General features: G+C 40.8%; 1 protein-coding gene across 3 annotated transcripts in view; it reads left to right on the forward strand.

Moving 5' to 3' along the window:
* Window positions 1-27,109, forward strand: part of SLC35F2 (solute carrier family 35 member F2) — a 49,925-nt gene that overhangs the window by 15,745 nt on the left and 7,071 nt on the right. For 2 of the 3 annotated variants that reach the window (XM_044752741.2, XM_014860772.3), the window contains 5 exons: window positions 17,299-17,474; window positions 20,498-20,625; window positions 24,149-24,308; window positions 25,170-25,326; window positions 25,865-25,917. In XM_044752741.2, the coding sequence (XP_044608676.1) occupies window positions 17,405-17,474; window positions 20,498-20,625; window positions 24,149-24,308; window positions 25,170-25,326; window positions 25,865-25,917 (568 nt within the window). In that variant the 5' untranslated portion in view covers window positions 17,299-17,404. Of the gene's footprint in view, window positions 1-4,886; window positions 5,183-17,298; window positions 17,475-20,497; window positions 20,626-24,148; window positions 24,309-25,169; window positions 25,327-25,864; window positions 25,918-27,109 lie in introns of all 3 variants that reach the window. The other variant, XM_070490343.1, reaches the window with a different exon arrangement.

Genomic DNA, 27,109 nt, shown 5'->3' on the forward strand with positions numbered 1-27,109 from the left:
TTTGCACACAAAAGTCTAAGTAAAATGCCAAATAATTATAATTCTGTAGTTGCTAATTTATTCTATAATAACTGAGTTTGCAGTTATAGGATATATTCTCTATTATAAAATATAATATTGAAGTCATATTCACTGCTCAGATGAAAGGTGAGGAATTAACAGACAGAGATGGAATTAGAATCAGCCAACCTGTATTTTTGTAGCTTCATCCATTTTCATCAAATATATGGTTAGAAGAAAAAAAAAGAAGGAATGGATCCTCTATTTTGAAGTTATTTTAACAGAATCCTGTGGGAGGGAACTTAGTGGGCTAGCAGAAGCATTCTACTTTGTGCTGTGGGTTTGTATTTCATACCTGATTCTGCCGCTTTTGAACAACGTCAGTTAGGCAACCCATTCACCTCTCTCAGCCTCAGTGTTTTTGTCTGTAACCCTATAGCATTGTTAAACGGATCAAAAATCAAATAAGATAGGGTATAGAATAGTTTTTGTAAATTGCGAGACACTATAAAAAACATAAAGTAAGGTCTTCTGATGGGGTCCATTAGCATGGGTGTAATAAATAAATAATACTTGATGATGATGGATACCCCATTGGCAAGTCCAAGGAGCTTTAAGTCAGCAGTTTGGAAATCTTGAATTGTCAACAGAGAATCACAGGGCATAAGGAGTTGGGGGAGAAATAAAAGAAGGAAGGTGAGCTGTGAATCCCCAATAACATGAGGACTCAAAACGAGGAGTCCAGAAATCTTCATGGGGCCGGCCCGGTGGCACAGTGGTTAAGTTCACAGGTTCCACTTCTCGGCGGCCCAGGGTTCGCTGGTTCGGATCCCGGGTGCGGACATGACACCGCTTGGCATGCCATGCTGTGGTAGGCGTCCCGCATATAAAGTAGAGGAAGATGGGCATGGATGTTAGCTCAGGGCCAGTCTTCCTCAGCAAAAAGAGGAGGATTGGCAGCAGATGTTAGCTCAGGGCTAATCTTCCTCAAAAAAAAAAAAAAAGAAGTCTTCAGTGTTACCTTGCTGTGTACAAAATGGATAAAGAAGAAAACAACCAAAAAATGTCCTCTAATCCCACCCAAATTCTCTGTGAATTTTAAGGCTCAATCAGGCAATTTGATCCATCAATCAATGTAGTCATTGACTTCCCCTCCACTAGTAGCCTTTGGCTCTAGTCTCTCTCTTGTTCCTGCAGAGTCAGAATAGAATGAAACAGTTCCAGGAAGTAGCTGAGTTGGGAAGGCCCGGAGGTTGAAGTTCACTTTGGTTGAAAACATCCTGAGTTTCAACTAAAGTGACTGGATGTAGTCCCGTGCTGGATCTAGACCCACCCCCTACTTCATGACACCGTATCTACTACTCTTGGTATCTGCCTTCCAGGCTGTTGACATTGACTTGTTAATGGATCAGGGGACTCTTGCTCCTGTATGAGGACTGGAGAAACTGTGATAACTTGGCAACTTTCCTTTTTCTAGAATTTATATTGCCCAGCAGAGTAGATCGCTATTGCTCTGTCTCATTTCAATGTGCATTGCAACTTATTTTACGTTTTCATTTTAAAGTTGAATGCTTTCTGGTGGTATTTGGGTTGACACATTTCCAAGTTACAATGTAGAATGGTTTCTTTTTGTGATCCATTGTAGTTCCCCTGTTGCAGATAGACTAATAGAGCCTTCAGAAAGACCTCTCTCTGGTGGCATTTTTTCACCTTTGCAGCAATTCAGCCAGCCCATCCTGATTCACATGCTGGCTAAACAAAGATGACTACGACATTGTTTCTGCCTTTTAGAAGCCTACAACCTACCTGGGGAGCCAAGCACATGTCTTAAGCAGAATACAGTGTGAGGCATTTTGTATTAGGTCAGCCGTCTTTAGGGTTTTCCTCCATTATACCTCTTTGATTGTTTTTCTGCCAGGAATTATATATTTTGATAGATTTTGAAACTCCTCTAAATTGCATTGGTTAAATAATAATTTATTTTCTCTCTCTTTTAACTAATTAGACACTAAAGCTTCTGATTAACAGGAGGAAATGAGTGTTCCCACACTTGGATGGTGTAATTATAGCTGAAAGCAAATGTATGTGAGATAAATGTAGGGTTTCTGTTAGGTGTTTTTAAAAAAACCTTTTTATTATGGGAAAGTTTAAATACAAGTGGAGTCTATTATGTACTGTGATGTATCTGTCACCCAGTTGCAGTAAGTATCAACTCATCTTGTTTAATTTACACCTCTTCACTTCACCTCCCCTGGATTATTTTAAAGCAAATTTCAGGCATCATATAATTTCATGCATAATTATTTTAGTATTAATCTCTAAAAGATAAGGACTTACAAAACATGGTCATAATACCATTATGCCACCTAAAAATTAACAATGGTTCCTTAATATCACGTATCTAGTCCATGTTCAGATTTCCCCAATTATCACATAATTTTTAAATCGTTTGTTCAAATCAAGATGTACATGAGGCCCATACATTTCAACGGTTTCTTATATCTATATCTCTTCCTTCTGAGGCTTCCTTTTTCTCTTGCTGTTTTTTTCTTGCAGTTTATTTTTGAAGAAACAGTTCATTCATCATGTAGAGTTTTCCACATCCTGGGTTTTGCTGATTGTATCTTTCTGGTGGGTTTACAGTATCTTCTTCTCAGAATGTTTTTAAATGGATAAAATAAAATACATAGGATTATAATGGAAACCAATTGCAACTATTTAGGTATTAAATTATTAAAAACATATTGTAATATATGTTAATATATGTGCTTTTCTCCTTTAAAATGCACATTAAAGGGGCTGGCCTGGTGGTGCACTGGTTAAGTTTGCATGTTTGCCCAGGGTTCTCCGGTTTGGATCCCAAGTGCAGACCTACACACTGCTTGTCAAGTCATGATGTGACAAGCGTCCCACCTATAAAGCAGAGGAAGATGGGCACAGATGTTAGCTCAGGGCCAGTCTTCCTCAGCAAAAAGAGGAGGATTGGCAGCAGATGTTAGCTCAGGGCTAATCTTCCTCAAGAAAAAAAAAGCTCATTAAATAACAAGTTTTCCCAGTTGTTACTGCACCAGATTCATTTTTGCCCGCTGCCTGGAAAGCCAAACACCAAGACCATGAGATTCCAGCAGAGAGAGGGTTTTAATCACAAGGCAGCCAAATGAGGAAGTGAGAGAATGAGTCTCAAATCCGCTTCCCTGAAAATTTATCAGGGATATTTATGAGGTAGCGGGGGGCGAGGTGGTCTCAACCGGCCTGAAGTGGGCAAGGGGTTCTAATTCCTGAAAAACAGCTCAAAACACCCCTTACCATGGTGACCCAGGCTCCAGGGAGATGTTATCTATAGGAACCTAGTGGGAGTCAGTAGCGTATTGCCTAAACAGCACAGTTAACAATGGGTGGGTTAAACAGCTAAAGCTATAATCAGTAATTGCAAAAAGGAAAAAAAACTTTAGTTACTAGCTTTTTAATCATCAATGGCTAACTGTTTGCTGGTTTCACAATTGATCTTTAACTACCATGATTTTGAAGTAGTGATGAATGTAAATGATATTTTGAAATTTTGCAACAGTTGTATGATTTGAAAATGTCTGTGAATTCTTTGGCAACAAGTCCTAGGTACTGTTAGTACTGCTGCAGTTTCTTACCTGTGATCGTAATTGAAGGGAATGTTAAACTTCAGTTAAATGTTACTGAAAATCAGGATGTATTTTTTTCCCCAGCCGAGTTCATAGATTCCCTGGAATATTTTCATGCACCTGCTCCATGGACCCCGTCAAAAACTCTGTGGTCCTATTTTTTTTGGCAAGAATGTGTCTTAGATGTTATGCCTTGCCATCAGGAGGAGCATAAGGTTTGCTCGTCTGTCTTTTATTTTAGAAACTATTGAGGTTTACTGCTTAGATTCATTATTTTATTAGGGGCTGTAAAATGATATTCTGTCATTCCGTTTTTATTTATTATCCACATATTTCTACAAAGATAAACTCCCCGTCATCAACTCATTACCCTGAGGTATAATTTGTATAGAAAGGGCGGGATAAATGTTTGCTTCTTTCCCTTCATTTACCAGTTTTCAAAGTAATGGGTTGGTTCCCTAGCATCCTCCAAAGATGACCAATGAGTGTTATTTTATTTTAATTTTAAGTATTGCTATTAACTTATGAATTCTGACATATTTGGGGTGTTTCAATCCATTGCAGTCATTCGTGTGGATGCTCAGAATGTCTTTTTGTCCTCACTCCACTAGTCTTTGATAGCTCTCTTGCCATTTGGTGTGGTAAGGTGTTCCAGGCTTATTTTGTACCTTTCTTGCCCCAGGCCTGAAATCAGCCATTTCCAAGGAGCTCTAGTTCTTTTTAGTGGGAAGTAGCATTTAGTTGCCATATTCTAGGCACTAGGAGTATTCCTCATTAGTTGGTTGGTCATTGTTTCAGGGCTTTTCAATGGACAGAGATAGGAAACATAAATTAAAAAATAATAAAATGCCTGATTAGTTAATTCTAACTTTCATAAAGTTCAGAACTATAGGGTTTTTAACTTAACCTCTTCAATCTTACATCTTCATCTCCTTCTTCCTGAAGCAAAAATCTATACTTCAACATAGTTTCTTATTTACTTTATTCCACAGTACACATGCTCAGTCTCAAAATAATATCAACGCCACTTCCAAACAGTTTAAAATATTTTACAGCTCTTTTTATTTCTATAGTATATTCTATTAGGAGGGTACTGCCAAATTAGTGTGTTTTAAAGTTACTTGAAATAATTCTTCTCTGCTTGGTTTTGCCACCAACTTAAAACATCATTAAGTTCACTTTTAGTTTTTTTTTTTTTTTTGAGGAAGATTAGCCGTGAGCTAACTGCTGCCAATCCTTCTCTTTTTGCAGCGGAAGACTGGCCCTGAGCTAAGAGCCATGCCCATCTTCCTCTACTTTATATGTGGGATGCCTACTACAGCATGGCTTTTGCCAAGCGGTGCCATGTGTGCACCTGGGATCCGAACCGGCGAACCCTGGGCCGCCGAGAAGTGGAATGTGCGCACTTAACCGCTACGCCATTGGACTGGCCCCATCATTTTTAGTTTTGTTTTTTATTTTAGATGCAGCTTTTTTTTAAATTTAATTTTTGTTTCATGGTTATGTAAAATATTTACATAGCTTCAAAGACAAATCTATAAAAGAAGGTATATTTGGACATCTATCTATTACTTTGCTCTTTCCTGACCTATAGGTGACTTTAAGAACAGTTTTTGTCCTATCTTTCCATTTAAAAATATTAACAAATATAGGTAAATGTTAGCATTCCATACCCATTCTTCCACATTTGCTTCTTTTTTTAGATATCCTGGCGGTTGCTTTAGATCAGTGCACAGGAGTGTTGGCTTTGCTTTTACAGCTGCACCGTACCCCTTTGTGTTGATTTGGCTAGTCCTCTATTGTTAGACATGCAGGTTTTTTCTTTAGTCTTTTACTATTATAAATAGTGCTGCAATGAATAGCCTGTATATACACCTTTTGTATTTTTGCCAGAGTATCTTTGGGATAGATTCCTACGAGTAAAACTGCTAGAAATTGCCACCTCCTCCCGTTTAGGATTGTATCACTTTGCATTCTTACCAGCAATGGTCAGAATTACTGTTAAGCTTTCTGAAGTGTCAAAAAAAACAGCTCCAGAACAGCCCATGGATTCCCATCGCCAGTTTCATGGATTCCTAGAGTTGAGAGACCTCAGAATTGGAAGCACTGCTACTCAAAGTGTGGTCCGTGGACCAGCAGCACAGGCATCACGTGAGAGGTTTGAAATGCAGAATCTTCAGCTTCTCTCCAAACCTCCTGAACCAGAACCTGCAATTTAACAAGGTCCTCAGGTGATGCATATCGCATTAAGGTTTGAGAAGCACTGGTCTAGAGCTGTGCTCTTCAGTCCTGTAGCCACCAGCCACATGTGGCTATCTGAGTTAAAAGGAATTACAGTGAAATAAATTGAAAAATTCAGTTCCTTGTTCACACTACTAGCCACATTTCAAGTGGCTATTGAAATGAGGATGACAAACTTTTCCATCACTGCAGTACCTTTTATTAGACAATGCTGGGCCATGGCTACACTGTCCAGTATGGTACCTCTAACCACAGATGGCTGTTTTAATTTAAATTGAAATTACATAACATTAAAAATTCACTTCCTCATTCACATTAGCCCTGTTTCAAGTGCTTACTTGCTACATATGGCTAGAGGCTGCTGTATTGGATGGTGCATAGATACAACATTTCCATCGCAGAAAGTTCTATTGGACACCTTTGGTCAAGAGGTTTCCAAAAGCCTGGGTGAGCCAGAGGAAGAAAGAAAATGCAATTCATTGAGTACCTAAAGTGGTAGGTCCTTTTACATAGGTTACATCAATTAACCCTTGAACCCCCATTTAAAAAAAAAAGAAACAGTCTTTGAGAGGCTGACTTATTCAATTTCTTAACACTAACAAGAGCTGGAGTTAGGCCCTCTGATTCAAAGTCTAGAGTTTCTTCCACTGTGTTCCTCCTTTCCTGAAGGCTACACCTGGGGTTCTGTCTCCACCAGCGTTTTACAAAACAAAACAAATGACACGAACCACTGTTTTTCACTTGTCTGCTCCTGTTTCTCTTATTTTGCATGTTTCAAATTTAAATTTAGATCCCAGTTTTATCGAACTCCTGAGCTCATATTCCTTCCACTATAACATTCCTTGAGTTCACATCTAAGGATCTCCTATCTACAAAATTTGTCTACCTTGCCTTTTTAACATGATGGCATCTCAATAATTAATTGCAGCATTTATTCATTAACTTAATAAACATTTACTGAGTGCCTAGTCTAAGTAAGACATAATCCAATGGGGAAAAAGAAAATGCAAATTTGCCTTCCTTTTAAGGTAATAATATATATGACTGCCTTTTCTTTCTTTGAAATGTGGCTTTCTTGGCAACTTTGAGTTTTGAATATGCCTTCATTACATCAGAATGTGGGTTTTTCCAAACTGCTAGCTACTTATGCTTATTAGAAGTAGACGATACACTAATTGCTAAATTTTTGAGTCATAGAAATGTAGATATGGAAAGAATATAACAGGTCCTCTAGACTGCTGCTCACTGTGTAAAGAAAAACTACTTCTTGATTTTTGTAGCTTGCTTCCAATATAATTTAAAATGCTCTAGTAATAGACACTGGATAACCTGTGTGTTAAATGTGAGGAATTGGTCTAAATGAATATTTCTTTTCAGATTTATAATAGGATTTTTATGGAAGTGCTGGAAGTTATTATTCTGTACCAGGTATTTACAGGTGGCAGATGTGATGGATTTTAAAATCTCCCCAATAAAGCTATGCATTATAGAAGTCTTTTAGCTCTGATAGTAAATCCTGCCTTTAGCTGACAATGTGCAACCTAGCAGTACAGATTTATTGAGACATGAAGTAAAAAAAATGTGTGATTTGCATTTAAACAATGCATTTTATCAGTCATTTGGAACTCCTTTTTACTTCAAATAATAGGGAGAGAATAATTCAGTGGTGCCATCCTCATTGCGTATTAGATTTGACGAGGAGGCTTTTAAAATAGACTGGTATTTGGACCCCACCTCCTGAGAGTCTGATTCAACTGGCTTGGGCTGTCAGTGTTTTTTTTTAAAGCCTCTGATGATTTTTTTTAATATACCCTAAGGAGCGGACTGTTGGTCTAACTCGATGTTGCAAATGAAGAAGTAAAGAAATGAATCACTCCCATCCTTGTGTTGCATGTATGTTTTCTGTAATGTTTGTTTTATGCATGTAGTATTTGAATTAGGTAGAAACACATGATACCCTTTCCTTTGTTCCTGAATCTTCCTGGAAATTGTTCACCTTTCTGGTCTGTGATCAAGTGTCTCATCCTCTGTGAACTGTCTCTGGAGAGTCTTGACCCTTCCTTCCCCTTGGCTACAAACATATCTCGATTTTGACACTTTGCCGTTTTATTGTGCTTCTGTGTTAGGAGGGCTGTCTCCTTCACTAGAAAGAAAGCTCCTTACCGTGTTCAACAACGGCAAATATCCTTTAAGCACTTGTATGTGCCAGGCACTCTGTTCATCATGGAGGATATGATGTCCTTGTCCTCTTGGGGTGTAGCATCGTTGGGGAAGGAGAACCACAAGCTGGGTGGGTGCTGGGATAGAGGGATGTGGTGTTTTTTTCAGGGCACACAGTATGAGCTCCTGATCTGGTCTGGAGAGAAGAGGGTCTGGCAACTGGGAAATATGTGGGTCTTAAATTCTGAATTCCTTGTGCTTGGCACACATCAGGTGCCTGACAAACTTTAGTGAATACATGACTCAAGAGCTTACTGACTGAATAAATAGAGAAAAGAAGATGTAATTTCAAGAAAGCATGTACTTGAGTATGTGTTTTGGAATGGGAGGGATGTTAAGATGTGTACTTAGGTTCTCTGGAAGAAATAAGGGGAATAATAAAATGCCTTAAAAATCTTTTCAATCCTTAAGTGCTTAAATTCATACAGTGTAGCCCAATAGTAATGTAGTCAGAAGTGACCTTACTCAGTTTATCTTCCACCTGTTTCCTAGCCCTACCCGCAATGATCCATAGCTCTTGTTTGCTTGGCTTTCTGATGCCCTGGCTCCCACAGCGTGAAGCTGCCTTGGGAAACAAGTCTTGAAGTTGAACCATATCCTGCCATTGAAGTTCACTTCAGTGGAGATTCCGTTTGAAAAACCGTGACAGGATATATCCCACGGTTCGATGCACGTTGTGTCTGGCAGCTTCCCTTAGAAAGAAACAGGTTTTGTTACGGTGTAGAGAGTCCCTGTGTTCAGTTCAGAATTCATACGAACTAGGACCTTGTGGTGAAATGCAAATACTTAAATGTGAAGCCATAAGTAACAAAAAATGTTTTGAGGGCTTTGATACCTCTCTCTACAAGTCTGTGTTTTTCTCTTCCTTCTCTCTTTATTCAACTTCCATCCCCGTCAGCTTCCCTCTCTCTCTCTCTCTTGTTCACTCACCCGCTCGCTCTCCTCTTGCTCTCTTGCTTTTCCATTATAGATGAGGTCATTATGATTTGGAGCCAAGTGAAGTGCATTCCTGTAACTTTAAATCTCCATACTCAATCCGTGACTCTCCTTTTTTTTTTGAAGATGGTTATACTTTATAGTTGGAGGACAGTTTGCTTAATTGTGCTATTTTAGAATGCAAATATGAGCTTACTAGAGGAATTTTGTCAATTTGGGAACACGGCTTAGTGCTTCCACACTTCTTATTCTCACTTATTTCAAATGTATAATTGCTTTTGAGTCCTTTATAGGATGTGAAAAATGTTCTGGATTTGATTAGGTTGTCAGCCACTTGATTATTTTCGGTGCCCTGTACTTTGGACATCCAATGCCTTCCTGACATACAGGGGAGCAGTCTTCATACTGGTAGGAGAGAAATGAGGCTAGACTCCTTTCCTGACATGAAGGTGAGGAGCAAGGATCCTTTGAAGAAGGGGTTTTTTAATATAAGCTCTGTTATATTATAAAATCATAATGGAGAAGTGAAGGAGGGTACGTTCTCTACAGAGAGGGACATGGGGAAAGGAGAGTGAGAAGAAAGATACAGAAGATAAAAAGATATCAACTGTGAGGGATGACCTCACTTGCTGTCCCAAGACCATGTGCTGGAGGGGGACAGCAGAAGTTTAATGGTCAGAAAATTTGCGCATTGACTCTGCTCGTGTATCATCTTAGGCAAAACACTCCCCTCTTCTGGGCCACAGTCTCTTCAACTTAAAAAAATGGGCAATTCTGAGACTTTCTTCCAGGGAAGAGAGGAGGAGAAGTTTCCCTAGATTCTTCTCTTGAAGCAAATTTGAACCTCCTGATGTAGTCTTTCAATAGCTGAGAGCACTGACTTCCTCTGCCTTTTATGAACTGTATGACTGGGGGTGAGTTGCGGAACCACGCTGAGTCTCATTTTCCCCAGCTGTAACAGGGGTCTGCTAAGACTTTTCTCAGGGCTGTTGTGAGGATTATGTTGAGAATGTGTGCTATGATGGTACTAATTGAACAACGAAATTGGAGCCATTTCCTTGGCCAGGTGCCCTTCTCCAAATGATTCCTGAGGGCAGTATGTGACTGGGGACAATGACACAAAATGAAAGCAATTTTCACTCTTTGGCTTTGGCCCCATACACTTGTAGACTTCTAGTGCCCTCCAGTAGGACTAAGTGGTGAATTCTTATGTCTAGGATAGGGCAGCATAAAATCCAGACTTAATGCAAACCATGCCTCCTTCAGGAAGGAGTGGGCACAAGAGAAAGGAGGTAGCAACTCGAGATCCAGTTTCCCTTATCAGCCTGAGACAACAGAGCAACCCTAGAAAGAAGAATAGAACACTGTTGTGGGAGCAAGTCCTTAACCCTTTGCTCACCTGGGTGAAAATCCCCTTCATTAGCCCAATAAAGTGTCTTTAGATCTGACCGGTTCCTGATACTGTTCCTCCTCCTTGAAGAGTGGAGGTTCCTTCACTTCCTTCCTTTTGAGAGTAACAGAATAAACTATGTGAGGGAATAGAACCCCTTGAAGAGCATTCTAGCAAAACAAGTAAAGTTGAAGATGCTTGTGACCTATGACCAATAATTCCACTCTTAAATATGATTCCTTTAAACCTCATGACCCAAATAGAAAGTCATTATATTTGTAGGGTACTCTGAGTTCACTGCTTCCAGCAGATGCCTTAAGTGGTCCCCATCAGGCCATCCTGAGTGCTGAGGAGATTCTATCTTAGCACATCAGTAACCCGTGTGCACCAGTTTGCTAAAAACCAGAAAAATGCTTAGATATGTGTATCAGGAGACATGCGCAAGAATGTAGAGGCATTGTTTACAAGAGCAAAAAAAAAATTTGGAATACAACCTAAATATCAATAAGGGTATGGATAAATAAAGTGTGATATATTCATGTAGTGGAGTACTGTATAGTAATGGAAAGGAATGAACTAGAACTAATGTATCAATATGGATGATTCTCAAACAGTGTTGATCAAAACAGCAAGTTGCAAAAGTATACATACAGTATGAAACTGTTTATATGAGATGTAAAAACAAGCAAAACAATGATATTTATTGCTTAGGAATACTTATATAAATATTAAAATATATGGAAATGCATGGAATAATAAATACCAAGCTCTGGAAAGTATTACCTCAGGAGGGCTAAGAGATTGGGGAAAACACAAGGGGGATATGTTGATATTGCTAGTGTTTTATTCCTTAAGCTGCCTGATAGATATATGAATACAGGTTGTTTATGCATTATACTTTGTTATATTTTAAATATCCTTTAAGAAATTTTTAAATTAAAAATTAAAGCTATGAGAGAGTAGTCCAAGATGAGGCTGGAGAGCTGGTCAGAGGTCAGATGGTAGGTTGGCGTGTAGGCATTTTTAAAGTTTGGCTTTCATCTAAGGGCAAAGGGGAACCACTGAAAGATTTTAGACATAGGAACGATCCCACTGGATCAGCTTCTGAACGTTGACTCCGGCTATAGTGTAGAGGTTGGATTTGTGGAGAGCGGGAGTGGAGCGGGAAGAGCAGTTAGGAGAAATTTGCTTCAATTCAAACTGTAGAGCGTCTCCTCTTGGATACACCATCTTCTCTTACTTCCGGAGTGTTCTTCCTGCCTTGTTCTCTCCCTGCCTCTCTGGCCATACCCTTTCATCCCCATCTCTACTTCCTTTTCCTCCTCTGGCCCCTTAAATGTTCCTGTTTCCCAGAGTATTTCTTTCTTTCTTTTTTTTTTTTATTGAGGTTGCATTGATTTATAACATTATGTAAATTTCGGGAGTACTTCATTGTATTTGACCTCTGTATAGCCTGCATCCTGTTCACCACCAAAAGCCCAGTTGCCATCCGTCACGGTACCCGTGTGCCCCTTTACTCCTTCGCCTCCTCCCACTCCCTCCTCCCCAGAGTGTTTCTTTTTCACCCCGTTTTCTTTTCAGTTTTTAGGTGTACATATGTTTTAGTGATCTCATTTGTATCCCAACTTCAATTACCACTTTTGTGCTTATGATTCCCAAATTTATTTCCCCAACCCAATCCTTTTTCCCAGCTCCAAACTGCCTACTGGCCTTTTCTTCTTGATTTTCTCACAATTAAGCAAAATCCAGCGTGTCCAAAATGGAGTTATTTGCCTTTCCAAATGTGCTTTTTTCTCCTGTCTTTGAGACTGTGATTAACCATGTTGCTATCTTTCCAGGTATTTGATCCAGAAAACCCAGTGTTATTCTAGATTCCTTTGTCTCTGCCAGCTTTCTTTTAAAGAAACATGGTTTCCAAGTTAGGAATTAAGGGTAATGTTTTGGTGCTATGTGCTGTGACATATGTACTATAACAGAGCTAGGGACCCAGAAATGCTCAATTCCTGCCTCGCAAATCACTTTACTCCCTCCTAGTTAGAAGATTTCAGTGATCTTACCACTAGCAAGATAAAATACCACTCTAGAGCATTATGTATCAGGCTTTTCTTGATCTGGCTTCTGTTGACTTTTCCACCTTCATCTGCAGCCATTTTTCTCTCCTACGCTCTGAGAAGCAGCTACACCAACCGACTTGAAACCCCTGAATGTGCCATATTGTTTTAGGGTTCTGTGCCTTGGTATATGCTATTCCTTCTGCTTGGAATGCCTTTCCTTACTGTGACTGACTAGTGAAGTCTTGAGGTTTTTTTAAACTAGCCCATTTTTGCACTTGTCTGGCTGTGCCCTAATTACTAGTTTACATGACTGTTTATCCCCAGTAGTCCCTGAGCCTCTGTGGCACGGAGACTGTGTATTCAGTTTTGTATCTTCATAGCCTGGCACTATGGTAGGGAGTGGTAGATGCTGTACAAGTGTATTAAGCGGAGCTGGCCTGGTGGCGCAGCGGTTAAGTGCACACGTTCCGCTTTGGCGGCCTGAGGTTCACTGGTTCGGATCCCGGGTGCGGACATGGCACTGCGCGGCAAGCCATACTGTGGTAGGCGTCCCACATATAAAGTAGAGGAAGATGGGCACAGATGTTAGCTCAGGGCCAGGCTTCCTCAGAAAAAAGAGGAGGATTGGCACGTTAGCTCAGGGCTAATCTTCCTTGAAAAAAATACAAAAAAAAAAAACCATTAAAAAAATAAAGTGTATTAAGGGTTGTCTCACTCAGCAAACTTCCCGTTTCTTTTTCTGCCCTTGTGCTAGGATTGTTTGAGGTTAGTTGCAAATTACTGAAACAAATATTCCGGAGGAGAGAATACATTGTAAACTCTTAGAACAGATATTCTGTGTCTTCTGCTGTTTTGGTGTTTTCTCCTTTGTTTAGAGCAACTCTGGGAGGAGTCTTTACACAGAGAACATTTGAAATACAGATTGCAATGTTCTCAATCCTGGTCCCTGACCCTTCTAGGAACTGTCTGTCTTCATCATCTGTTTTTAATTCTCTTTTTGTCAGTCTTCAAGTTTTCACTCACATTGCCTTCTGCTCATCTCCCGAACGTGTTTAAGTTTCCTTGATCCTTTAACAAGATAATTAAAAAAAACCTTGTCCTCCACTCTGCTGCTTGTTCTAAACTCTTTCCCCATCTCTCTTCTCCTTTTCATTATTTTTTTCAAAGAGCTATTTGTGTTTGGTGCCTTCACTTGTTCATGTTCTACTCACTCAGCTTCCTGGAATCTGACTTTGGACATTACCGCTAACAAAAAGCTTTCCTTCAAAGGTATCTAGCACCTTCCAGCTTGACAATCCAACTGTGTTTCTTTAGCCATAACGTCACCTCTTCTCTCTCTAGGTTTTGACATTGTAGTGTTGATGATCTTTTCCTTTTTAAAATGTTTTGCCACTCTCAGCTTCTGTGTCATGGCACTATCGTACTTTCTTGTCTTTATCCGATTATTGCATTTCATTGGGAAAGTGGGGAAGAGTCTTATATTTGGGGTTACCATATATTTGGGCATATATGATAATTTCTTTATCCATTTACACTCATTCAATAAATATTTATTGAGTAAGAACAAAGTGCCAGGCACTGGATATGTAGTGGAGAGCAAAACAGATATGGTTTAACTTTCTAATGTCTGGAGTTTCAACTTTGTATCTGTTATCTATTGTCATAAAGCAGATTACCACAAGCTTAGTGGCTTAAAACAACAGACATTTATTATCTCACAGTTTTTATGGATCAGGCATCTGGGCATGGCTTTGCTCTGCCCTCTCCTTCAGGGTCTCTCACAAGGCTGCAGTCATGGTGTCAGCCAGGGCTGGAGTCTCATCTGAAGCCTTGACTGGGAAGCAATCTGCTTCCAAGCTGTGATTTTTTTGTTTTTTGGTGAGGAAGATTGGCCCTGAGCTAACATCTGCACCAGCCTTCCTCCATTTTGTATGTGGGTTGCTGCCACAACATGGCTTGATGAGTGGTGTATAGGTCTATGCTCGGGATCTGAATCTGCAAACCGTGGGGTGCTGAAGCAGAACACGTGAACTTAACCACCATGGCGCTGGGCTGGCCCCAAGCTGATGTTGATGTCAGCAGGATTCATTTCCTTGTGGACTGTTGGGCTGAGAGCCTCAGTTCCTTGCTGGTTGTTGGCCACAGGCCACCCCCAGTTCTTTGTGATGTGGACCTCTCTCCAGGGCAGCTTGTTTCATGAGAACCAGCAAGGAAGAGAATCAGTAGAGTTGGTTAGCAAGATAGAAGTTATAACTTTATGTAATATGTTCATGGAAATGACATCTCATCACTTTTATTGTATTTTAATGGTTAGAATCAAGTCATAGATCCAACCTACACTCAAGGGGAGGAGATTACATGGAGCAAAAATACCAGGAAGCGGTGATTCACTGGGGGCCAACTTAGAGTCGACCTGTCACAAACCTCTTATTGTTTTTTCTTAGATGTTCCAGCCCTCTCAATTTCTACTGCTCTCAGATTGAACTCACTGCCCTTCTCTCCCCCAAACTTGCTTCTCATCCTGTATTCCCTGTCCTGGTCAGCAGCCTCATATCAGTCCAGTCATCTAGTCTAGACCCAGAGATCATTTTCATTACCTCCTCCTGAGGTTTAATGGGTCATGAGGTCCTGTACATTCTACGTCTGTGGCGTCTTTCATATTGTTCTCTACTTCCCAGTCACACTGATGTGGCTTTAGCTCAGATCTCACTTTGGCCTGCAGCATTATATTAGCCTTCTACCTGGCTTCTCTGACTAGTTTCCTTTCTCATCAATCCTTCTCACAGCCATCAGTGCTGCTTTCATAAAACCCTCTGTTCAGAAACCTTCGTGGCTCCCAGCTGTCAATGGCACAAAGGCCCAACTTCTCAGTGTGCCATTCAGACCTTTTTACAGTCTGACTTCTGCTTACTTTTCCAAGCCTCTTGTCCACCACTCTCTGCAGCTGCCCTTATGCCCCAGGCACACTGGGCCGCTTGATGTTTCCTGAACCCACCCTGGCATGTTCGTGCCTCTGTGCATTTTGGTACTATAGTTACTTCTTCTTGGATTCCCTTCTCCCCAGTTCTTTCTCTAGAAATCCTTTATATACTTACAAACCTTACTGAAAAATCACCTCTTCTGTGAAACCTTTCCCAATTTTTCCCCTGCCTCACTCAGAATTAACCAGTAGCACCTGTGTGTTCTCTCAGCCGTCTGCTTGCACCACTGTTCCAAGACTGTTGTTTTGTAGTTTGCTGTCTGTGGTTTTGTAGTTGGTTATTAAGATGCCTCTCTCTTCAAAAGCCAAAGGGTAGGGTCTGGGTCTTTTCTTCTATGCATCCGAAGTTCTTGCCCCTGGAGCAGTGATTCATAGTCTTGGCTGCACGTTGGAGGCACCCGGGGAACTTTGACCGTCACCGATGTCTGCGACCCACCCCTAGAGATGAGGATGTAGTTGGTCTTAGGTTCAGCCTCGATGCAGGCATTTTTAAAACCCGGTGATTCTAACAGGCAGGTAAAATTGAAAGCCACTGCTTCTGATCGAAGAAATCAAGTCTCTGGGAGAATGAAAGGACGACAAATGTTAAACATTTAATGAATAGGAAGACTTTAAAACTAGAGTTAAAGCTAAGTTTTTAAAACTCATACACACTTTAAATAGTCTAAGACATAGCTAAGTAATCAAAATGATCTCTAAATGGATGGCCAATGAAATGGGGGAATATGTATTTTTGTGGTACTGAAGGGAAATCAGAAATGTAAAAGAACAACAATGTAGTCTCTCAAAATCCAACACTTTACTCTTTTTCTTTTTGTAGGTTTTATTTTAAAGTTAGAGTTACAGAAAAGTTGCAAAGATAGTAGAGAGTTCCCTGTAGCCTTCACCCAGCTTCCCCTAATGTGAACATCTTGCAGGACCGTAGTGCAGGGATCAAAACCAGGAGACTAATAGTGATGCAGTGCTTTTTAACTGAACTACAGACCTTATTTGAAATTCACCACTTTTTCCACAAACGTCCATTTAATTTTTTTTTTTGAGGAAGATTAGCCCTGAGCTAACATCTGCTACCAATCCTCCTGTTTTTGCTGAGGAAGACTGGCCCTGAGCTAACGTCCATGCCCATCTTCCTCTACTTTATATGTGGGATGTCCACCACAGCATGGCTCGACAAGCACTGCCTAGGTCTGCACCCAGGATCTGAACTAGCAACCCTGGGCCACCAAAGTAGAACATGAGAACTTAACCACTGCGCCTCCAGGCTGTCCCCCCCCTTTTTTTTTTAAAGATTTTATTTATTTATTTTTCCTTTTTCTCCCCAAATTCCCCCAGTAAATAGTTGTATATTTTAGTTGTGGGTCCTTCTAATTGTGGCATGTGGGACGCCGCCTCAGCATGGCTGGATGAGTGGTGCTCCCAGGATCCAAACTGGCAAAACCCTGGGCCACTGAAGCCGAGCTCTCGAACTTAACCACTTGGCCACAGGGCCGGCCCCTTAATTTTTTATTTTTTTAAATTGAGGCCACATTAGTTTATAACATTATATAAATTTCAGGGGTACATCGTTATATTTCAACTTCTGCGTAGACTACATCATGTTCACCACCAAAAGTCTAGTTGCCATCGGTCACCATACACCTGTGCCCTTACCCCTTTTCTCCTCCCCCCACCCCCAAACACTTTAATTTTTGTGCTTATGCAGTAAGCAATAAAATGAAACAAAGAACCACCTGGAATAATTAGCATTTCCCTTTTTGTTTAGCATTAAAGTGTGTGTGTGTGGTGTGTGTCAAAGGTGTAACTTACTTGCAAGTTATTCTGATTTCCTCCTTTATTTTCTAGGAATATTTTGAAGACAATTGCCCTGGGTCAGCTCTTGTCCTTGTGCATATGTGGGACAGCCATCACCAGCCAGTATTTGGCAGAAAAATACAAAGTGAACACCCCCATGCTTCAGAGCTTTATCAACTATTGCCTGCTTTTTCTAGTTTACACAGTGATGCTCACATTTCAATCAGGTAGGTCAAATGGGAGAATTACCTTTTCAACACATTATCTTCATAAAAACTTTTGGCTTCTAGACACTTAAAAAATAAAAGGAGGCAAAACCAAGAACAGGAAACTATTGCTATTTTTATTAAAGTTATTAGAAAAGTATGACACCTCTGAATTCTATGAAAATAGTGACTAGAGATTTATGCATAACTCTCTGAAATTGTTGGTTAAAATAAACAGCATCAAACTGTAACAGTAGTTGTCAAAAAAAAATATAAGTGCCATTGCAAGTGAAGTTTTATTTTTATTCCCTGTGGATGATAAAATTAAGAGACAGTATTAAAAACACTAAAAGAGTCAAGAACTTCACTCTCCAACATATATATTTCCAGCTAAGTGGAGAATGCTAAATGGAGTGTTGATTGCACACAGATCAAGTCTGTTGTGAGAGAAACAAAGACAAGGAATCGGCAAGGAGTTCACGTCTTGATCACTGGCTGGTTACGTTGTTATAGATTCATTGTAGAATTATCATTTCTCACTAGCTACCTTCCTATGTGTCGGGATAAATAACTTATTATTATTTTTTTCATTCAGTAGGTGTTTATTGAGCACCTACGGTGTGCCTTGCACCATGCTGGGCGGCACAAGATGTAGTGGTGAGCACAGTTGGACCTGGACCCTGCCCCGAAGAAGTTATGGTGTCCTTAGGATGCAGAAAGTCAAATGCCCATGGGATAGAGCCATTGGATCTGTGATGGGGGAAACTCAGATGAGGGACCCAGAGGAGGCTCCTGACCCAGCCAGGCATCCAGGGAGGGCTTCCCAGAAGAGGTGATGCCCAAGCGGTGTGGAGTCAGCAACGTGAAGGGGTGTGGGAGCAGGGCAATGTGTTCGGAGGGGAGGAGATGGCATTTACAAAGGTGGGGCTGGCGAGAGAGAGGGAGGTGCACTAGCAGAGCCAGCCGGGCCCTGAGTGTGGGCAGGGTTTGGATAAAGGCGAGGAGGGAGAGAAGCAGGGGTGTGGGAGGTGATAGGTGAATGTACGGTGGGAAGAATATTTTGGAGTCAGACCAATCGGGGTATGAATGCTCAGGTGAGTCATTTCTCTTCTCTGAACCTGAGTTTCCTCTCCCTAAGATGAGGGTAATGACAGCTTACAGGTCTGTAGTGAGGGTGACAGAAAACAGGGACAAGCTCCTTACACATTGCTTGTCAGAGAGAGGAGCCCATAGGTAGTTCCTCTTTTTAGTCCAGGCACAAGAAACCATGTGGGCAAATGCCCAGAGGCAGGGCTGGGTCCTGGGAGACAAACAGCCCCCGGCTTGGGGCACACCCAGGGCCGGTGTGCAGAGCAGGGACCTGTGGCCACGAACGTCAGGGTGGCTTTGACATTGGACTTGGCTGAGGGCCTCGGAGATGCTCACCCTCCTGTGACTCCCATCCCAGAATTCACTGCATGCAAGCCCCTGAATGTCACTAGGATAGACTCGAGAAGGCCTCTTTGCTTGACAAGGATGTTTATCCGTTAGGGACTGCTTTCCCAAAGTTGTTTTGACTGCAGAACCTTTTTTCCAGTTGAAAGTGCCCTCAGAACCTTGGACAAAGCAGAGCTGCTCTAGTGGAGGGGGTGTGGGGGGTGTCCCCGGGGTCCTGGTGGCTCGGTGTCCCCCACCCCACCCTATGGGCAGGCTGCCAGCCAATTTGAAAGCCTCTGCCCCGGGTGGGTTTAAAGGACCTGAAGCTGGAACCTGAGGAGATGGGGGCGGTGGGGGGGTGGGCAGGAGCCCCAGAGCTGGTGGCTGATGCCCACCCCACTGGCCAGCTTCCCCTTGACCCCCATTTCCACAGCCCGGTGTTCAGTCATGCAGGCTCAGAATTTTTCCTTCATCAGGGCCTGCAGATATAAGCAGACTCCTGGGGAGTAGCCCCTCAGCTGAAGTCAGTGTAAACTGGCCTCCTGTTTATTCATCCACAAAGCAGTAGTGGAATAGTCCTATTTATAGCTGCGTGACCTTGGGCGAGAGTCTTACACCCCACCCCCTGTGCCTCGGCCCTCAATAAATAACTTATTTTTGAAAGAAAATAGAAACCAGTTGTGGGAGCAGGGAAAACATCTTAAGGGGAAAGCACTACATTTGGCAAGAGCTTTAGGAATTGGAAATAGAAGTGGTACATGGTTAATAAGGCTGGACTTTGCCTTTCTCTGTAAGCGTTGGCCTTTAGGAAGTCCGTTTGGTTCACCAGCACATCAGTGAGGTCCTGCTAAGGGATGGTTGTCAGGTGCCTTCCCTGCTGTCTCATACTGAGGAAGACTAACTCTGTGTATTCAGGATGTCCCTGCGAATTGGGTTTTATTGATAATTATTTGGTTATGATTCTCATTACCTTTATTTCCTTGTAGGTTGTCTTACCATAAAACTTTCTCATATATACGTCAACTCTCTATCTCCTATGATGCTAGTTCTCTGAAGAAGGAAATCGCAGTTAACTTGAATAAATAGAATTTGGGAGATAAAAGGTGTTATTTCAATGGTGGCACTAAATTTTTTTTCCAAGCTTGTCACCAACTTAATTTTCACTTAAAAGCACATCTCTTCCAAAAGAATGACCACATGCAGAGTTTCCTTTGAAGAAGCCCATGAATGGAGGTGAAATAACCAATGAATTCTTAGGAAAACATTTTCTTTCCTAGGCTAATCTGTGGCTTGTCAGGAATGGCAAAATCCAAACCCACATCTGGGTATTATATTTCGGTTACAATGGGAAAGGGGATTGAACCACTTCTCTCCTACTTACTCTCTCTCTGGTGCTTTCATGGAATACTTGGTCTGCAATGACACCTTAGCTTGGGGCTCATAGTAGAAAAAATCTAACCGACTCTGCTGAGCTGTCGCAGGAGTTTGGGTTATGAGTAACAGACATCAGGAGGGGCCACGTTCAAAAGACACGGTGTATACCTTTGCTTTGACTCTTTAATCTCTAAATTAATGTGCATAGTATCATTTTCCAGTAACATGGACTAACCAAGATTTCTTTCAACCAGGCAGCGGTAACCTTTTATACATCTTGAAAAGAAAATGGTGGAAGTACATCCTGCTGGGACTAGCTGATGTGGAAGCTAATTACCTAATTGTCAGAGCGTACCAGTACACGACCCTAACCAGCGTCCAGGTAAGAGGGGGGTCCTCTCACCACTTTTGATTTTACAGCTTCGCCAGAAGAATCCAAACTTGTATGTGTTAACCTAATTTTATTGAAAACCTGTTCACTTGGAGAAAACCCAAACACAGGTGGATGCTATCTGTTTTCCAGTGGAGCATATGCAGTAATGAGTAAGGTTTCTTGGAATTAGTGAAAACATATACAAGTTATTCAGTGCCCACACTGCTAATGCTATAGCACATTGGAACAGTTTCTACCAAAATAAGCATAAATATTTAGTTGGCAGTTGATGCTGTGATGTTGACAAGAGTTCTGTATTATGTGTTGCTCAAACATGGCATGTAAAGTGGATGTACCTTTGTGTTACAGAAAACATGGAGGTTTGTAAATAAAGTTGATATTTAAGATAAAGGAGCGATTGGAAGAAACCTATTAGACATCTTGGGTAGAGATGGTAGTCTAAAGTAAAACTTACATTTCTGTTCCTTTATTAGGTTTATTCTTGCTGGATTGAAAGAAAAATGTTCCTGTATAGCAGTACTTTTCAACTTGGCCGAATTGAGGAAGACTGATTTAGTTGTCTTAATGTTAGCCAGCTCTGGGGTGTGTTATAACACTGAGTCACCATTACTGACAACAAAATGTTTTATAAATGGAGGTGAAACTGAGATAGACTCCAGGGCCAGGTTTAGACTTCACAGTTTCATGAATTCATAACTTTCGATGCGTCGCTTTTTTATATGAAACAGAGATGTTCTTATTTGACCTCCAAATTTTAAGAATGTGGAAAAATTGAAGTGAGATTAGACTTGTTTCACTTGGAAAAGATAAGGATTAATGAAAACTCAGTATTTTTCCAATGTGAATATACGTTGAGTGCTATTATTACCAGAATGCATTTTATTAAATATTGTCTTTTCTATAACATTGTGCTAAGCATTGTCCTCAGCAAACCTCTTGGCTTTTGACTGGCATGGGATAAAAAGCCAAGACAGGAAATATTTGTTAAGACAGACATCATAGGAGACACATGAAAAACCCAGATTTTCATAAAAACTAAAACCAGGAGTTACCTAGAGGATGAAGTTCATCACAGATAGGATTAAGTGTACTTTTAGCAATGGATAATAAGGGTAGAAGTATGTAGAAAACGGCATTTTTCTAGTCACATCTACCCTCATAATCTCACCCACAGTCTAATTACTTGACTACAATTTCCGTAAACTTTGATCTCTGACTAATGATGATTAGAAGTTTTGAATTGGTGCAAGGTCTAAACACAGCTAAACAAAACACTTACAGTTGGGTTTTTTTGTGACTGAAATTCATGCTTTATACTAATTCATGAATAATTTCTTTCATCCTAGCTTCTTAGAAAAACCTAAGCATTTGGTCAACAAAAGTTATGTACTTTCGGTCCTTGCTAGGAGTATATTATAAAACAGACATCTAACAGCTAAAGCTCCCTCCAGCAGTGGAACGTGCCTGTCCTGGGAATTCTTTAAGATCTTTCTCTACCTAAGTAAATCTCTGGCCAGGGTAATCGGAAAGGGTGGAAGTTTGAATTAGATGGTCTTTGAATCTCCTTAAAGATTCCTTCAAAGATTCTGTAATTACAAGTAGTAATGTAGTTTCCATGAAGTTCCTGATGTAGCCACTCACATCCCATGGCCTAGGTTCCTTCTCACGTCTCTGCCCACTTTACTGCCACACTACCCCTTCCCCACCCACAGCCAGCTTCTTCTCTCCTGTGCTGCTCTATTCTTTCTAGAATGCAACCCTTTTGAAGACCCCTCCTCCATTCTCTAAGGCCTCATTCAATTTGACTTTCTCCTTTCTACTCCATTTCGTCTCTAATAGAGTCTATTCATTTTTATACCTTTGCCTCCCATCACCCCAGGGTCTTACTTAGTACCTTGCTTACTGTGACTGTAAAATAATTTTTAAAGATTTTTTTAAATAGGGAGATTCTTGGAACTAAAAGCATCAAGCAGAAGACATCTGTCACCAAGAATGCATTTAGAAAAGGAGAATCGATGTAGATAAATGACTGAATGTGGTAGCTATCGGATGAGAAGTCGTAGAATTTTAGAGTTGGAAGGGACCCATGAGATCGTTTGGTCTGATGTCGTGATTTCTTACTCTAACTCCATTATATGGCTACTCATTGCCCACCAAAACTGGTTAAAAATAGAGCAGATTTAAGTTTGATTTTAAGACTCAATTTGAGGCCACTGGGAGTCTCCTGTGAGAGTTTTTGAGTGACTTGCTTTGGGTGAGGAATGTAGTTTAGGCTTTGTTAAGTCGTTGTGGCTGAGTTATGCCCGTGTCTTCCGGGACAGGCTATTAGCATTTGCATCGTTTAATGGTTTGTTATTCAGGCAGGCTCGATAAAGCACTTAGGAGATTAGAGTTCTGCAGTTGGAATAAATAACAGGCAAGGTGCCCATTCCTACACATGGCGCGTCGGGACCCAGTAATGACATTGCAGCGAAAGGCAATCAGTAAAGAACTGTGGGCAGGATCACACAAGCTGCTGGAGATTTAGGGTCCTGCCTTGTCCGAGACTAAACAGAGAGAGAAGCAGGGACAAGGTGAAAAAAAGAACAGGGTGAGCAATAAAATGGCAGTTTCAGGAATATGATTAGTGCAAGGAATATATTTTGTCCTTGAATGCACTTTGCAAAATTCGTGAAATTAAGAAACAAGCGAATGAAATCTCTCTTTTTCCTTTATCTTACAAATGATTTTGGATTGGCTGTAGTTTTGGCACTCTTCATCTCCCTGCTTTTCAGACTGGCAATATCAGATGGCAGGGGTGTAGCAAGTATTTTCTAGATCCAGGATCAACAGTGATGGAGGAGTATATGATGAAGACCAGCAAGAGCATTTGCTGTGAGCAAGTGTGTGTCTCACATGGGGGGCTGGACACTTTGTCAAGGAGATGGTGTGTGCTTGCTTTCTCATAGTAACCTGTACTACTTTGCAGCTCATAGCCCAATTTCAATTAAATTTCTGGTTGTGTGATGATTTATTCTGTCTGTCTAGCCTTCTGTATGCTCCTGAGGGTGGGGCTTGTGTCTTTCTTGTTCTTCTCTGTATTCCAGCTCCTCTCAGAGTGTCTTCCACGTGTGAGGTGCTTACATATTTATTGACTGAGTGAATGGGTACACGCAGGAAGGAAAGTTTGCCTACTGGACTTAGGATAAACACAGGTGGGAGTGTCGAGGTAAATTGCACAGGCCCTTGAGCAGAATTCCTGGTTCAGCAACTGGCTCTCTCACTTTCGACTGTGTGATTTGGGGGAGCTCATTTAACCTCTCTGTGCATTGTTTTCCTCATGTGTAAAACGGGGTTTGCAGTTACAGTCTCATAGCATTATTGTGAGGGTTCAATGAGTTAATCTGGGTAAAGCATTTAGTACAGAGCTGCAATAATGAATGCTCAATAATGCCAACTTCTATTATTACTTAACTCCCCATCTCTTAGCTAATGAGAGATGTTTTAAGCTGTTTGTTTCTCCTTCCTGCAGCTTTTGGATTGCTTTGGGATTCCTGTGTTGATGGCTCTCTCGTGGTTTATTCTCTATGCAAGATACAGAGTCATCCACTTCGTTGCTGTGGCTGTCTGTCTGCTGGGCGTAGGCACTATGGTTGGGGCAGACATATTAGCAGGGAGGGAGGACAATTCAGGTAAGACTGTGCTCCTTGTTTCTGGTTCAGTTAGAGAAAACAATTTTGCTTATGTTTTCGCTTTTATTTTGCAGAGACCTAGTAAAAGGCAGAAAACATGCCATGGTTAATTATCTTTTAAATTTTATTTTCAGATTTACTTGCTTTTAGTATCATAACCACTTCCACAGAGCAATCTTTATGTTCCTACCTGCCCACAGTCCTGGTTCCCTTTTCTCACACTAAATAGTTTTGTTTTGTCTCCTGAGAGAGCAGTTTCTTTCTATATTTGCGATAATCTTCCTTTGGCCCATACGTCTGGGTTAGTTACTGGAAAAGCTACTGTAGATTCTTGTTTTTTTAATCAAAAAGGAGACGTGGTGTCCACTGGATGGCTGACTTCTTTTTCAGTCACTCTAGATGAAAACACTTTGATATTCTTTGAGTCAAAGTTCAGACAATGGACAGCATAAAATCTCAATGAGCTCTGCGAATTCACCCAATCTATAGGTGACTTCATCGTCTCCTTAGATTAAGAGGGAAATGACCTTGCTTACCTGGCTTTCTTCTCTGTAGTTTTCAGTTAATTCCCTTCAATAAATTCCATGAGTTTCTCCTGTCATAGAACCCTTTTCTGAGGCCTTACATTGTGGTGTAGACCACCATCTTTCAGTCTGTTAGTCTGTGAGGAGTCACAATATGAAACCTCACAGCAGAATTGGGCCAGAAAGTGAGAAGAGCAAGAGTCTTTAAACCTCTAGAAATCAGGGCTTCTCCTTCCATTAAATCATATTTGAATGAACTTGAGCCAGATAAACTCTTGGGAACAGGCTAGAGAGGTTTCCCCATTGATAATGTGTTCCTTTTTGTGACTTCCCATAGGTAGCGATGTACTGATCGGCGACATCTTGGTCCTCCTGGGGGCTTCCCTCTATGCCGTTTCTAATGTGTGTGAAGAATACATTGTGAAGAAGCTGAGCAGACAGGAGTTTTTAGGAATGGTGGGCTTATTTGGAACACTTATCAGCGGCATACAGCTGTAAGAGTCTAAAATTTTCATTAAAAGCGAAATAAGCAAATATGTCGTAAATGCTTACTTTCCAACTACTGACCTTCATTGTTTATTTGGTCCAAATTCACATTTGAAATCAGTCACTTGCTAAATATCTATTAGAGGATTGTTAAAACATCAAGAATTATGCCTCGTTTTCTTGTACATGTGTGATGCTTAGGATTCCTGCTCACAGTGCGGTAGAGGCATCACCAGGAAAGACTTTCTTTTTCAATTATTTCCAGAAAATATTAACTTCCTATTCAAAGGGAAAACATCATGTCATGTTTTCCTCCTGTAGCTGACTGCCACTGAAGAGTGCTCCTAAGGATGTCAAATATATATTTATGGGCTCCTTTGGATTTATTCTTGGTCATTTTTATAAAGATAGTTATTTTTATACCCCAAGAAAAATTCAAAAGTCAACATAATTCCTTACCTTAGCCGAAGTAGACCAACTAAAATGCCTATAAAATCGTGAAAATTAGTATGTGGATCTCTCTGTGACCCTTTGTTTTGATCTTAGATTGATTGTGGAATATAAGGATATTGCCAGCATTCACTGGGACTGGAAAATTGGTATGTACATAAATGATAATTCTTTTTAGTCAGTATCTTTTTCTCTGACTGACAAAAACACGCATCAAGAAATACTTCATTTTAATAGTATTTAGACATTTTTGTAAAATCACAGGGTAGTTCAATACACAGAGAGCTATAGTGGTTTACACTGAGTTTTCTCTGAGAACTTGTAAATGAACCTCCGTTTAATTCCATAGAAGTTAATTCTTAATCTTCACCTTCAGAAATAGCCTTTCTTTATTAGGAAATCTGAACAAGACTGACCTTTGGTCACACCTTTCAATTAGATCTGTATCTGGAGTCCTCATACTTCTTGTGAAGGTTGTCTGCTTGATGGAATTTGTGAAGCATGAACCTGAATAATCTGACGGTGTCTGACAGTGTGTAATCACCCACCACCTTCCGTGGCTGCTCCCATCTGAGATTCCTAGGCATCTGCACAAATAAATAACGTAGGAGAAAACAGTGGCAGGACAGTTTGGAAGGCTTGGAACCTTATTTAATGAAGAGTGGAAAGAAGTTAAATAGTCCGTAAAGTGCCATTGCAGTTCATGTACCATACTTAGATAATTGAACTCAATTAAATAACTTACATTGCTTGTGTGTGTGTGTGTGTGTGTTGGGTATTGGGGTGAGATTGGAGAAGGGGTTGCAAAGCAGAGATTTGGCTGAATAGTCAGTACCCACATAACCAGCTCTGTTCTAAAGAGGGTGGTTATATTGTGCTATCTGGGGGCACTGAATTTAATGAGATGAAAAAATATAACGGACCTAACAAATGCCTTTGATGCTCTAAAAAGACTTTATTCTGAGTCCAGTTACACAAATAATATCCAACCAACCCACCAGATAAAAGCAAACAAAAGATAATGTGTGATTTTTCTCGACCTTTGCTTTTATTACCTATTATCACAGGCATCACTCTTCCCTGGGTGGGTAGATGACATGGGTGGTAAGAGCTGTTGAGTCAGTCACACCATAAGCAAGATTTTATGGCCATGACCATCCAACACCTTGTTGAGTTTTTAAAGTCCTTCGTTGACATCCTGTCTCGTTATTATTCTTTCTTTCTTGAGAGCTTGGTGTGTCTCATTTGCAATGCTGACTGTTAACAAGGGCTTTGTAGATAGCGTATTAAAGGATCAGGGAGTTTTATAATGCGGCCAAGCCTTAAGCACCTTTGCCTTCT

This window comes from Equus asinus, chromosome 20 (genome assembly GCF_041296235.1).
Source record: "Equus asinus isolate D_3611 breed Donkey chromosome 20, EquAss-T2T_v2, whole genome shotgun sequence".
Classification (NCBI taxonomy): domain Eukaryota; kingdom Metazoa; phylum Chordata; class Mammalia; order Perissodactyla; family Equidae; genus Equus; species Equus asinus.